General features: G+C 36.8%; 1 protein-coding gene across 1 annotated transcript in view; it reads left to right on the top strand.

The window, feature by feature from the left end:
• Positions 1–14,091, top strand: part of LOC128663866 (C-type mannose receptor 2) — a 347,089-nt gene that overhangs the window by 222,041 nt on the left and 110,957 nt on the right. The window contains exon 10 of the mRNA XM_053718428.1: positions 9,103–9,251. Within this exon, the coding sequence (XP_053574403.1) occupies positions 9,103–9,251 (149 nt within the window). The remainder of the gene's footprint in view (positions 1–9,102; positions 9,252–14,091) is intronic.

The raw sequence follows: 14,091 nt of genomic DNA on the forward strand, positions 1-14,091 counted from the left end.
GTCACTAGCTCATGGACTCTTGCCAATTACATGAAAGAAATAACACCCTAATCGCGCACAAACCCGATCGCATTTAACCAAGTCCGCTATATTGCTATATATATAGGTATAGATATATACAGATATATATAAGAATGTCTTTTTAAAAATACATAGAACATATTCCCCTATGTGAAGAACATTGGAATGTAAAATATTTACAGTACATACACAGTTAAACACTTAAACACTATTAAATATAAATATTTTATAAATATGATTTTTCGTGTTTTTAGCTTCTTGACTGCAAAGGGCTCCAATGCACTTATATATATGACTATAAATGGATATATGAGTTTATATGTGAATATATGTCTGTAAATACATAAATACACATATAAATACATAAATACATATGTAAATATACAGTGTAAATATATATATATATATATATATATATACCTGTATATAAATATATATATATATATATATATATATATATATACACACAATATTTTTTTTAAATAATCTTTATCAGACAGTATTATTAAGAGTGTAACTGTACTTTTATATGTCATTTTGATGTATTTTGTGCAACTTTTTTGTCTTGTCTAACAGTTAACCAGAGCTCTAAAGTCGCAATATCCCGATGCGTGTTACATTCAATCGCGCTCAAGCAAACACATTTACTTTCAACTTGTAATATGCTGCTACTTCCACACGAAGAGCCTCGATAAACCCCTTATCGCTCGCGCACAACAGTTAGAGTGCCACTCGTAATCTTAGCCCCATTCATAGCTGCCTCATATGTGGAACTTTCCTTTATGTATTACAGGGATTGTATTGCAGTTTGCTGTTATATATATATATAGTGTAACAGGAAACACTTTTAACCACGGTCTTCTAGGGCACAAATGCAGCACAGGACAATCCACTGTAGTTTAAAAGGCTTTATTTTTCACAGCAATAACAAACAGGCAGTTCATTTTCAAAAGAGGGAAATCCTTCCTCTGCAGCAAAGTTAAGTACCTTTAAATGTGTCCCAGCACTTCACAGCATTCCACAAGTGCTTTGTAAAAATAATGTCCTTTTACAGTTCACAGGAACAAAAGTCTTTTACACAGTGTAACAAACACACACACCAGCTTCTGTAGCTGTGTAACTCTCTCCCAAGGCCTAAGTGAGGCTGCTATTTAAACCCTCACAACTTCTAATTAGCCACACCTGTGATTAGCTGCTGGACAGCTTCACAGCTGTCTGGGATAATGGCCCACCCTCTCTCCAATTATCCCAAACCCCAGGGACCCAGAACACAGTTTATCAACTGCATAATCAAATACACACTCTTTCTCCCTGGGGTTTTAACTGAAAGGAGAAATAGCATGTACAATGCTTGGTCTTAAATATCTTCCATTTATAACCAGGCCTTGCTTTCTGTCACATATCCTCCCCCCCAGCTCACACCCAGTGGGTTGAGCGACCATGGACATCAATGAATGTACCCGAGACAAACCATCAGCATTGCCCTGCAAAAGACCAGCCCTGTGCTCAACAGTAAAATTGAAGGGTTGCAAGCTAAGAAACCACCTAGTAACCCTTGAATTTGTTTCCTTATTCTGACTCATCCATGTGAGAGGAGCATGATCTGTTATTAATTTAAATTTTCTTCCCAACAGATAGTACCTAAGGGTCTCTAAAGCCCACTTAATGGCAAGGCATTCTTTCTCCACTATAGAATAGTTATTTTCCTGTGAAATAAGTTTTCTGCTTAGGAAAAGGACAGGATGCTATTCTCCCTGACACTCCTGCGAGAGAACTGCTCCTAAACCAACATCAGAGGCATCTGTCTGTACAATAAAATCTTTAGCGAAATTGGGGGTTACCAAAACTGGATGGGCACAAAGGGCATCTTTCAAATGCTTAAAAGCTTGTTCTGCTTCTGGGGACCATTTTATCATAATTGGGGCCCTTGCTTTTGTGAGATCTGTCAAGGGTGCCGCAATTGTAGCGAAATTCGGGATAAACCTTCTATAATAACTAGTTATCCCAATAAATGCTCTTACTTGTTTTTTAGTTAGAGGCTGTGGCCAGTTCTGTATGGCCTCTACTTTTGTAGTCTGAGGTTTAACTAATCCTCTACCAATAGTATAACCCAAGTACTTAGCTTCCTGTAAACCAACAGTACCTTTTGTAGGATTGGCAGTTAACCCAGCGGACCGTATTGCATCAAGTACTGCTTGAACTTTTGGAAGATGGGATTCCCAATCTGTACTATAAATTATAACATCATCCAAATATGCTGCCGCATAACGAACATGGGGTTTCAGAATTCTATCCATCATCCTCTGGAATGTTGCCGGGGCCCCATGTAAACCAAATGGCAACACCGTATACTGAAATAAGCCCTCTGGGGTTGAAAAAGCTGTCTTTTCCTTTGCTTGACTAGTGAGAGGCACCTGCCAATACCCTTTCGTTAAATCAATTGTAGTGAGATAACGTGCTTTTCCTAGCCTTTCTATTAACTCATCTACTCTAGGCATTGGGTAGGTGTCAAATTTGGAAACACAATTAAGCTTACGAAAGTCATTACAGAACCTTAATGAACCATCGGCTTTGGAACAAGCACGATTGGACTGTTCCACTCACGTTGTGATTCCTCAATTACCCCAAGCTTTAACATTTTTTCTACCTCCAGTTTAATAGCCTTTCTACGAGCCTCAGGGACCCTATAGGGTTTAAGGCAGACCTTCTTCCCTGGTTCTGTTATTATGTCATGCTTAATAACATTAGTTTTTCCCGGTACCACAGAAAATACCTCTTTGTTTATTCTAATAAAATCCTTGACCTCTCGCTTCTGATGTACAGATAGGTTTTCCGATATATTTACCTCTGGTTCAGTGACAGGGAGTTCTGTAGGTTTTAAGGCAACTAAAACTTCCCTATCTTTCCAAGGTTTTAACAGATTTATATGATATATTTGCTCAGGTTTCTTTCTCCCTGGCTGACTTACTTTGTAATTAACATCACCCACTTTCTCAATTATCTCATATGGGCCCTGCCAAGTAGCCAAGAATTTATTTTCAACTGTAGGGACCAGAACTAACACCCTATCCCTAGGTTGAAACACCCTGGCTCTAGCATTATGGTTGTAGCTGTACTTTTGTGCTTCCTGTGCTTTTCCCATATGTTCCCTTACAATGGGCATGACAGCTTCCATACGATCCTGCATTTGGGAAATATGTTCAATAATACTTCGATAAGGTGTTGTCTCTTGCTCCCAAGTCTCTTTAACTATATCTATTAATCCCCTGGAATGCCGCCCATATAACAGTTCAAATGGGGAAAAACCTGTAGAAGCCTGGGGAACCTCCCTGATAGAGAACATTAAATAGGGTAACAGAAGGTCCCAATTTCTCCCATCTGTGTCAATTACCTTTCTTAGCATACTTTTGAGAGTTTTGTTAAACCTTTCTACTAAACCATCAGTCTGAGGGTGATATACTGAGGCCCTTAGTTGTTTTATGCCAAACAACTTACACAATTCTTTTGTAACCCTGGACATAAATGGAGTTCCTTGGTCTGTCAAAATTTCCTTAGGTATCCCGACCCTGCTAAACATTAGCATGAGTTCTTTTGCTATGGAATTTGCAGAGCTGTTACGAAGGGGAACTGCCTCAGGATAGCGTGTAGCATAATCAAGGATTACCAGTATATACTGATGTCCTCTAGCAGATTTAACCAGCGGACCCACCAAGTCCATAGCAATTCTTTCAAAAGGCACATCAATTATAGGCAAGGGCACTAAAGGGTTACGAAAATCTTTAGCAGGAGCTGTAAGTTGACACTTAGGGCATGAAGCACAATAATCCTTGATGGCTACAAATATCCCTGGCCAATAAAACCTTCTAAGAACTCTCTCTTTGGTTTTCTCAACTCCCAAATGCCCCCCTAGAATGTGGTTATGTGCAAGATTTAATACAGTGTTCCTAAAAGTCTGGGGCACCAAAAAGTTGTTTAACAATGTCTGTTCCTTTCTTCCCTACACGATATACCAAATCATTAACTGCTTCAAAATAAGGATAGGGTAATACATTTCCTGGCTGTGTCACAACATTATTTATAACCCTGATATTATTTCTTGCCTCTACCAATGTTGGATCCTCCCATTGGGCTTTTTTAAAATTACCAGGGCCACCAACCAGATCTATCAAATCATCAATATTTTCCGAGCTAGTACTTGGTACTTCATTACTCTGAGAAGGTTGATCACCTACTAATACAGGCATAGGGCAATAAATCTTATTTTTCTCCTTTTCAATGGAACCCCCTTCAAAATCAGTTTCAGAGAAAGGAAATACATAAATATCAGAAGTTTGACATATTTCTGAAGATTCCCATTACTCCAGAAATTTTGGAAAATCTCTCCCTATCACCACCTCATGGGCTAAATTTGGTACTATACCAACACAATATTTTAATTTACCACACTGAGTCCCAATCTCCACCTCAGCTGTAGGATATTCCCGTTTATCTCCATGAACACAGATAATTGCCATTTTTTCCCCATAATCTAATACTGCATCTGGTACTAAAGATTTAGCCACTAGTGTGACCATACTTCCTGAATCAAGCAAAGCCCTAGACACTTTACCATTAACCGTCACAGTACACCAATGGGAATCATTATTAACAGAGCTGTTGCTATTAGACAATAGTGAATGTGCAACATTATAGTCCATAAATTCATCTTTATCACAGTCTCTAGCAATATGCCCAACCTCATTACATTTTAAACATCTTACAGGTTGGTTATATTTAAATGTTTCCTTAATTCCTGGGGAAATGTCTCTGGTGTTTTGCCTATACACCTGCTGCTCTCTTATCCCCTTTATCCCCTGAACAGTCTTACCAGTTCTTGTAGAGCTCTGGGACTTGGGATTGTGGGGCTGATCCATTGAAGAATGTTGCAAAACTTCTCCTGAAGCTATAAATCTTTCGACCAATACAATCAACTGATCCGCTGTTTGAGGATCACCTTGATTAACCCACCGCCGCAGGGAAGCAGGTAATCCACGCTGAAACCGGTCCATCACCAGTAGTTCCACTATTTTGGTAGCCAAATTAACCTCTGGTTGCAGCCACTTCCTGGCAAGGTGTATAAGGTCGAACATCTGGGATCTTGCAGCATTATGAGATGAAAACATCCAGCAATGGAATCTTTGTGCACAGACTGCCGAAGTCACCCCCAGGCGTGCAAGGATTTCTGCTTTCAATTTCTCATAGTCACTGGCTTGTGCTGGCTCTAAATCAAAGTAGGCCTTCTGAGGTTCACCACTAAGAAATGGCGCAAGTATACTCGCCCACTCAACTGTCGGCCATTTTTCTCTTTCTGCTGTGCGTTCAAATGCCAAAAGATACGCCTCAACATCATCAGCTGCTGTCATTTTTTGAAGATAATGACTAGCCCTTATTACTCTGGAACCTTGGCTGCCACCAACATATTCAGAGTTCAGTTTTTCTGATATGGCTTGAACCTCTCGTTGCAGAGTCTGTGTAGCACTTTGCTGCTCCTCCCGGGTCTTCCTGAATGTCTCAGCTTGCACAGCAGCCATCTGTTGTATCAACAATTCAGTGTTCTCCTTCTGTGATTTAGCCAGCAGCATAGCACTCTCTGACTGGGCCAAGACCAACTGTTGCAGTGCTGCACTATTTTCAGCAGCTTTTCTGTTAGTCTCCTGCTGTATAGCATTAGAATGGATCAAAGCTTTAATGACTTCCTTCATGTTGCTTGCAGATTATTATGCCCACAGACATACAACGTGGTTACCCGGATTCTCCACCAAGTGTAACAGGAAACACTTTTAGCCACGGTCTTCTAGGGCACAAATGCAGCACAGGACAATCCACTGTAGTTTAAAAGGCTTTATTTTTCACAGCAATAACAAACAGGCAGTTCATTTTCAAAAGAGGGAAATCCTTCCTCTGCAGCAAAATTAAGTACCTTTAAATGTGTCCCAGCACTTCACAGCATTCCACAAGTGCTTTGTAAAAATAATGTCCTTTAACAGTTCACAGGAACAAAAGTCTTTTACACAGTGTAACAAACACACACACCAGCTTCTGTAGCTGTGTAACTCCCTCCCAAGGCCTAAGTGAGGCTGCTATTTAAACCCTCACAACTTCTAATTAGCCACACCTGTGATTAGCTGCTGGACAGCTTCACAGCTGTCTGGGATAATGGCCCACCCTCTCTCCAATTATCCCAAACCCCAGGGACCCAGAACACAGTTTATCAACTGCATAATCAAATACACACTCTTTCTCCCTGGGGTTTTAACTGAAAGGAGAAATAGCATGTACAATGCTTGGTCTTAAATATCTTCCATTTATAACCAGGCCTTGCTTTCTGTCACAATAGGTAAACAAAGTAGATGCACTCACTGGATTTATGTAAGCACAAACAATTTATTTCGTACAAAATAAATTGTTTGTGCTTACATAAATCCAGTGAGTGCATCTACTTTGTTTACCTGTATCAACTTATTATGCACCCTGGTGGGAATACGCTCTGGAGTCTGTGAGAGTGCTGCTGCCTTCAATTTTGTATATATATATATATATATATATATATATATATATATATATATATATATATATATATATATATACAGTATATATATATTTATTGAGGTTTAATATGCATTATAACATTCTATATTTGAATTGGTGTACAAATACAAAAAAGATAGGTCATATCAATCTCAGTGACAGAAATATACAAACATATCAGTTACTTGACAGATAAGCTTAAGCCTGTAGGAGATAACCTCACATTTTCTAATTTTTTGAGATATGAAGATGTCCTCCTCATTCTTTAGAGGCCACTGTTGGGCCTCAATAGGCTAGTACAATGTAATACAAATAGGAGAACAAAATTGTTACCTAATAACAGTGTTAAATATAAATATATGAAATGCTGTGGTTAGGGTGTTTATAAATAGAGTTCAAATGACCATTTTTGGATCATAATATGTGACCACTATCATGCTACTATAAATCTGGTAAATGTACATATTAGCATTAAAGAAGCTTATAGTATGGATAGGACATATATAGTTATTATCCCTGAAAAGTCTGGTAAGCTTAAATTGTTATCTAACATATATGATCAAGTTTACTATGTTATGAATATGTTAAAGGTCAGAAATCATTAAGAGCAACTAAAATCTCAACAGGATATGTTGCCTTTTTCTTATCTGGTTAAAAAAAAAAAAAAAAAAACTTCCAAGGTTAGCAGTTACGTCCACCATCACGTAAGAGGGAAGACTTTAGTTAAAACATACATTTTATTAAAGAGATACAAAAAGTAAAAACACTCGGGCACAGCACACAGGCACTACCATCTGACGCGTTTCATGCCCGCAGGCATTTTATCAGAGCTAATTTACAAGTTGATACATATCCCATTATAACTAGTAGCCAATCAAATCATACAACAGGTTAATATGTCATTTCCATACACACGTTCACTGAACATACAGCTACTCAGGCTTGATCTAGCTTTAACAATTTGCTACAATGTTAACAAGGCTAAACTCGACACCCACATCTGCTACTTCATGATTACTATAAATGCATTGTATAACTGAAGCGCATCTTAGCTACAAAAGTTTCTTTAGGCAAAGTGCTTACAGAACTAAACATGTTGTTCGCAACAATTAAATAGCAACAATAATAAAAAAACACAAAGAAATAATCAACAGTATTATTCTCAATGCTAACTAAAGCAAAGAAGCAAACTTTTTCTTAAAGAGATATTATGATATTAAAACACTGTCAATCCATATACAAATGATCTAAATGTGAAACGTCCTCTATTGTGTGTATATATATATATATATATATATATATATATGTGTGTGTGTGTTCATATCGTACACATCATTGACCACTAGTAGCGCAAACTTTAAGTGCAAAAAATGCCATAGAAAAGATAAATGCAACATATGTATTCTCATATACTACTAGTGTACAAATGAAGTGTAAATTCACAGACCCACACAAACAACATTGAGGACTAGAATAAATAAAGATACATTCATAGTCAAGATAAAAAATATAGTAACAAGTTTGATGGTATATTGATATGGATCATTTTGAATTTTATCTTTACTATACACTATCAATAAACAATTTCACATCACTAATCTTGTTAATACCAGGACAAAAAAAAAACAGGCTCTGAGGTCAATATAGTATAATAAACAGTTTATGAAGTGACCCACATTACACAAGATATTGATGTGGTGAATTTGTACAATAACATATAGCAGATTTAAACAGATATATATGGTTATATTAATTGAGTTAGAGTTTAGAAATGATGATAGCGGGATGAAGATATTCTTCTAGAGCCTATTATCGAAAGGGTCATTTATAAATGTATTATATTGCCAATGGAAAATAGAAAATAAGAACTATCCAATACTGAGTAAACCAGTCTTGCAGTTTTTACATTACTGTCACTGCTCTTCCTGCTATATTTGTGTGTTCTGTGTGGGAGTGGGGCACCTTTTTATATAAATTTTTATTCCTTCTGCATTTTTATTATTGATTTTAATAGATAATACATCTGTTGTGCATTACGTACATTCTATCCTACCAATATTGTTTTGCATTAATTTATTTTGAGTGCATTTTATATCCAGACTTTTGGACCCTTCTGCTTTAAGCAACCATCTTTTTGTTTTTGTTAAATTGCTGTCTCTGGTGTTGCAACAATAAACTATATTTATTTAAGCTACATTATTGTTAATGCCACTGCTTAATTTTTTATTTTACTACCAATGCTCCAAATACTCAATTCTAGCTCTAAGCCAGTAGCTGCTCTAAATGTACATAACCACACTGTATGCCCTGCTATTGCTTCAAATATACTTAACAGTAATTAGTTATATTGCCCCATATAAGCACCTAAACTATTCCTATTGGCCAATAAACCTCTCCACACAGCTCCTATATTTGTTCATTTTACCCCTCTATATAAATCATTCTATTGTTCCATACAACTATCTCTATAGCGTCTCTTACTGCTTCATGTAAAATGTCCCTATAATTCTGCAGGTTTGATCAGGCCTTTGTTAATAGTCTTCTCTATGGTTCTGATGAGAGTTACTACTGGACAGCCCTACAGGATATGAATTCGACAGGAGTGTTCAGCTGGCTCAGTGGAGAGGAAGTGATTTACACACACTGGAACCGTGATCATCCAGGTAACGACCTGAAAAAGTCAAAAGAAACTGTGTCTGACTGAATGAGAAGTTCACAAGTGTGAAAACCTTAATTACTCTGTACTTAAAGGGATATTAATGGGACATTCCAGTCAAAATTTAAATGCACATAGATGAATTACATCTTTGAATAAAAACATATTTGCAATATACATATATTGGCAAAAATGCTTCTAGTAAGAATTACCACTGTTTTAGTGTTAACATTTTTCTTTGCACGTGCATGCTAAATCATCTTAGTGCACCAGCATTTTAAATACTACAGCTGCTCGGAGCACCAGTGGGGCTTGTGTCATGTCCGCAAATAACAAATTGAGCCATTAGCACCTTAGGCTCTCTGAGCAAGTGCTGTGTTTAAAATTCTTAAGCCCGGTGCATACTTAAATACACTTTTGAAACAGCTATAGCTGTTATTAGATGCATCTTTCTGCTAATACATGTATATTACAAAATTATTCTATCCAAAACTGAAATGCTTCCATGTGGATTCCAATTTTGGCTGTAATGTCCCTTTAAACAGTATGAGATTGTAATATAAAATGTTTAATTATGTGTAGTTACAAAAAACTTTGTAATATACTTTCATTATTTATTTTGTCCCCTTTCCCTGTAATTTAACTCTGAAAATTGTTGTTTTTTTAAATTCCACTGAGTTTCTATAAAGTAATGGATGCCGCCATGTCTAAACTTAAGTTTTAAGCTTATCTTACTGTCCTGCTGCAAACATTTAGGATCAGATATAAAACAGGCAATTAACAGACTAATACAAACTAGGTTGTGAGGTTTTCCACACAGCCTTGTTTACACCAACTCTATGTTATTGCCTGGTTTATAGATCTTTCACTAATTGTTCTCAGCAGAAGATAGAGATAAATAGAAAACTATTTCAAACATGGCGGCGCCCATTACTTTATAGAGTCTAGAGTACTTGATAGAAACGTAACTTTTACACTTACATCATCAATATTTAAAGGGACAGTCTAGTCAAAATTAAACTTTCATGATTCAGATAGGGCATGACATTTTAAACAACTTTCCAACTGACTTTTATCATTCAATTTGCTTTGTTCCCTTGGTGGTATTTCTGAAAAGCTAAACCTAGGTAGGCTCAAACTGATTTATAAACCGTTGAAAACCGCCTCCTAGCTCAGAGCATTTTGAAAGTTTTTCACAGTTAGACAGTACTAGTTCATGTGTGTCATATAGATAACATTGTGCTAACTCCCGTGAAGTTATTTAGGAGTCTGCACTGATTGTCTAAACTGCATGTCTGTCAAAAGCACTGAGAAAAGGGGGCAATCTGCAGAGGCCAAGGTAATCACAGAGGTAAAACAAATATTAATATAACTGTGTTGGTTATGCAAAACTGGGGAATGAGTGATAAAGGGATTATCTATCTTTTTAAAAAATACAAATTCTGGTGTAGACTGTCCCTTTAAACAACTCATATAATGGTAAACAAATACAGCTACATATTATTCTAAGGCTAATCGTTGCATTGAATACATCATTATATGTAGTATGTATTTACTGTTTAATATCCCTTTAATGTACTATGTCACAGCCTCTAGTACTGTACAGGGAGTGCAGAATTATTAGGCAAGTTGTATTTTTGAGGATTAATTTTATTATTGAACAACAACCATGTTCTCAATGAACCCAAAAAACTCATTAATATCAAAGCTGAATATTTTTGGAAGTAGTTTTTAGTTTGTTTTTAGTTTTAGCTATTTTAGGGGGATATCTGTGTGTGCAGGTGACTATTACTGTGCATAATTATTAGGCAACTTAACAAAAAACAAATATATACCCATTTCAATTATTTATTTTTACCAGTGAAACCAATATAACATCTCAACATTCACAAATATACATTTCTGACATTCAAAAACAAAACAAAAACAAATCAGTGACCAATATAGCCACCTTTCTTTGCAAGGACACTCAAAAGCCTGCCATCCATGGATTCTGTCAGTGTTTTGATCTGTTCACCATCAACATTGCGTGCAGCAGCAACTACAGCCTCCCAGACACTGTTCAGAGAGGTGTACTGTTTTCCCTCCTTGTAAATCTCACATTTGATGATGGACCACAGGTTCTCAATGGGGTTCAGATCAGGTGAACAAGGAGGCCATGTCATTAGATTTTCTTCTTTTATACCCTTTCTTGCCAGCCACGCTGTGGAGTACTTGGACGCGTGTGAAGGAGCATTGTCCTGCATGAAAATCATGTTTTTCTTGAAGGATGCAGACTTCTTCCTGTACCACTGCTTGAAGAAGGTGTCTTCCAGAAACTGGCAGTAGGACTGGGAGTTGAGCTTGACTCCATCCTCAACCCGAAAAGGCCCCACAAGCTCATCTTTGATGATACCAGCCCAAACCAGTACTCCACCTCCACCTTGCTGGCGTCTGAGTCGGACTGGAGCTCTCTGCCCTTTACCAATCCAGCCACGGGCCCATCCATCTGGCCCATCAAGACTCACTCTCATTTCATCAGTCCATAAAACCTTAGAAAAATCAGTCTTGAGATATTTCTTGGCCCAGTCTTGACGTTTCAGCTTGTGTGTCTTGTTCAGTGGTGGTCGTCTTTCAGCCTTTCTTACCTTGGCCATGTCTCTGAGTATTGCACACCTTGTGCTTTTGGGCACTCCAGTGATGTTGCAGCTCTGAAATATGGCCAAACTGGTGGCAAGTGGCATCTTGGCAGCTGCACGCTTGACTTTTCTCAGTTCATGGGCAGTTATTTTGCACCTTGGTTTTTCCACACGCTTCTTGCGACCCTGTTGACTATTTTGAATTAAACGCTTGATTGTTCGATGATCACGCTTCAGAAGCTTTGCAATTTTAAGAGTGCTGCATCCCTCTGCAAGATATCTCACTATTTTTGACTTTTCTGAGCCTGTCAAGTCCTTCTTTTGACCCATTTTGCCAAAGGAAAGGATGTTGCCTAATAATTATGCACACCTGATATAGGGTGTTGATGTCATTAGACCACACCCCTTCTCATTACAGAGATGCACATCACCTAATATGCTTAATTGGTAGTAGGCTTTCGAGCCTATACAGCTTGGAGTAAGACAACATGCATAAAGAGGATGATGTGGTCAAAATACTAATTTTCCTAATAATTCTGCACTCCCTGTATATCTAACACTGCCTCTCTATCCTAAAGGGTCTCTATTGTGGCAACGCTGTGCCACAGATACACAGCACATGTTATAGCTTACTGCTTATACTGATTCCCTGTTATACAATACAGTTTTGTTATACTGAGGACAAGTTATTATAGCAGGACTTTTGTTATACTAAAGTGACCATCTGGACACACAAACTCCTCTGCATAAAATGTTATCTCTCTCCATATCTTATCAAGCCGACCTAAAGGGAAAAAAAGAGCTACTAACCTTTGACCATAATATAGTATATAACACCAATAATATAGGTGATGTTACACAGTGAAATGTACTAGAGAAAAAAAAATTCTTTTTTTAAAAAAAATAATAGGATAATCCCCAATGTTTATACAAACTACAAAGTAGCCTTTCTTATATTATGCAATAATGTAGAAAATGCAGGCTATATATACACTATATATATATATATATATATATATATATATATATATATATATATATATATATATATATATATATACAGGGCCGGATTTACATCTCAGGTGCCTGTAGGCACAAAAACCTGAAGGCCCCCCCACACCCCCAAAGAAAAGGTGTGGGGGACAACTAAAAATAAATATTAGATGTAAAATTACATTTTCCCTTTTATGGAGATACACAAATACACACACCAATTGCAATATTTGTTGTAATGGAAGCTACACCAAAAATCAATATTCACTTGACTCAAATGGCCATACAATTTCTATTATGTATAACATAAACAAATCATGTTAAACTTTTAATGCAAAATATTCTAAAGAAAACCCTATTTAAAGGGACATAAAATGTGACAGTTTGCTAGGGCATTTTATTATTGCACTAGGGCTTGCACAGAAGTGTGTTAGCCTCTTGCAAAGGAGTTAAACACATAGTCAATGTCAGTTCTGAGACAGCAATACACATCTGTGCAGACCCAGATGTGCTCATAGGACATGCTTATTGACAAGCCATTAGTGTATTGCTTTTCTGGAGATTACTTTGACTATGTGCTTAGCATTTTGTTGGAATTAAACACAGTTTTGGGTAAACAACAGCAATATTAAAACTAGCAGCATGCAAGCTCATCAACAACCTGTGCAGCCAGTGGAAGAAAATATAAAATGTAGGTATTTTTTCCACTATATGAAAAAAATCTTGTGAACTCTGATATTTTTGGTACAAATACACACAGATGTTACATTTATTTTGTTCTGAAATATAAATATAATATGATGTTGCTCTCAAAGGAAAACATGGAATGTTGTAGATTATAAGTAATCCAGGGGTCAACAAATGTGTTTAAAATTAGAAATTCAATTTACCACAATACAAAAATACCACACTTACTTGATAAAAAAACAGATTAACATTTTTTAATGTGATATGTGTGTGTGTATATATATATATATATATATATATATATATATATATATATACACACATACATATACATACATACAAACAAATATGCCATGTGAGTGGCTTACACACATACACATTTTACAGCCTTACAGTATACAAACTTTGTTGTCAAAGTGCCTGTTACGGTTACCCTTAGTCTCGCTGAGAGATGGACCGCTTAGTAGCCTGGATTCCTATTGCTGAAGAGGGGAGAAACTGTTTTCCATAGTATTCTATATGAGTCTCGCAAATGTAGAATAATCCCCC

This window comes from Bombina bombina, chromosome 1 (genome assembly GCF_027579735.1).
Source record: "Bombina bombina isolate aBomBom1 chromosome 1, aBomBom1.pri, whole genome shotgun sequence".
NCBI lineage: Eukaryota > Metazoa > Chordata > Amphibia > Anura > Bombinatoridae > Bombina > Bombina bombina.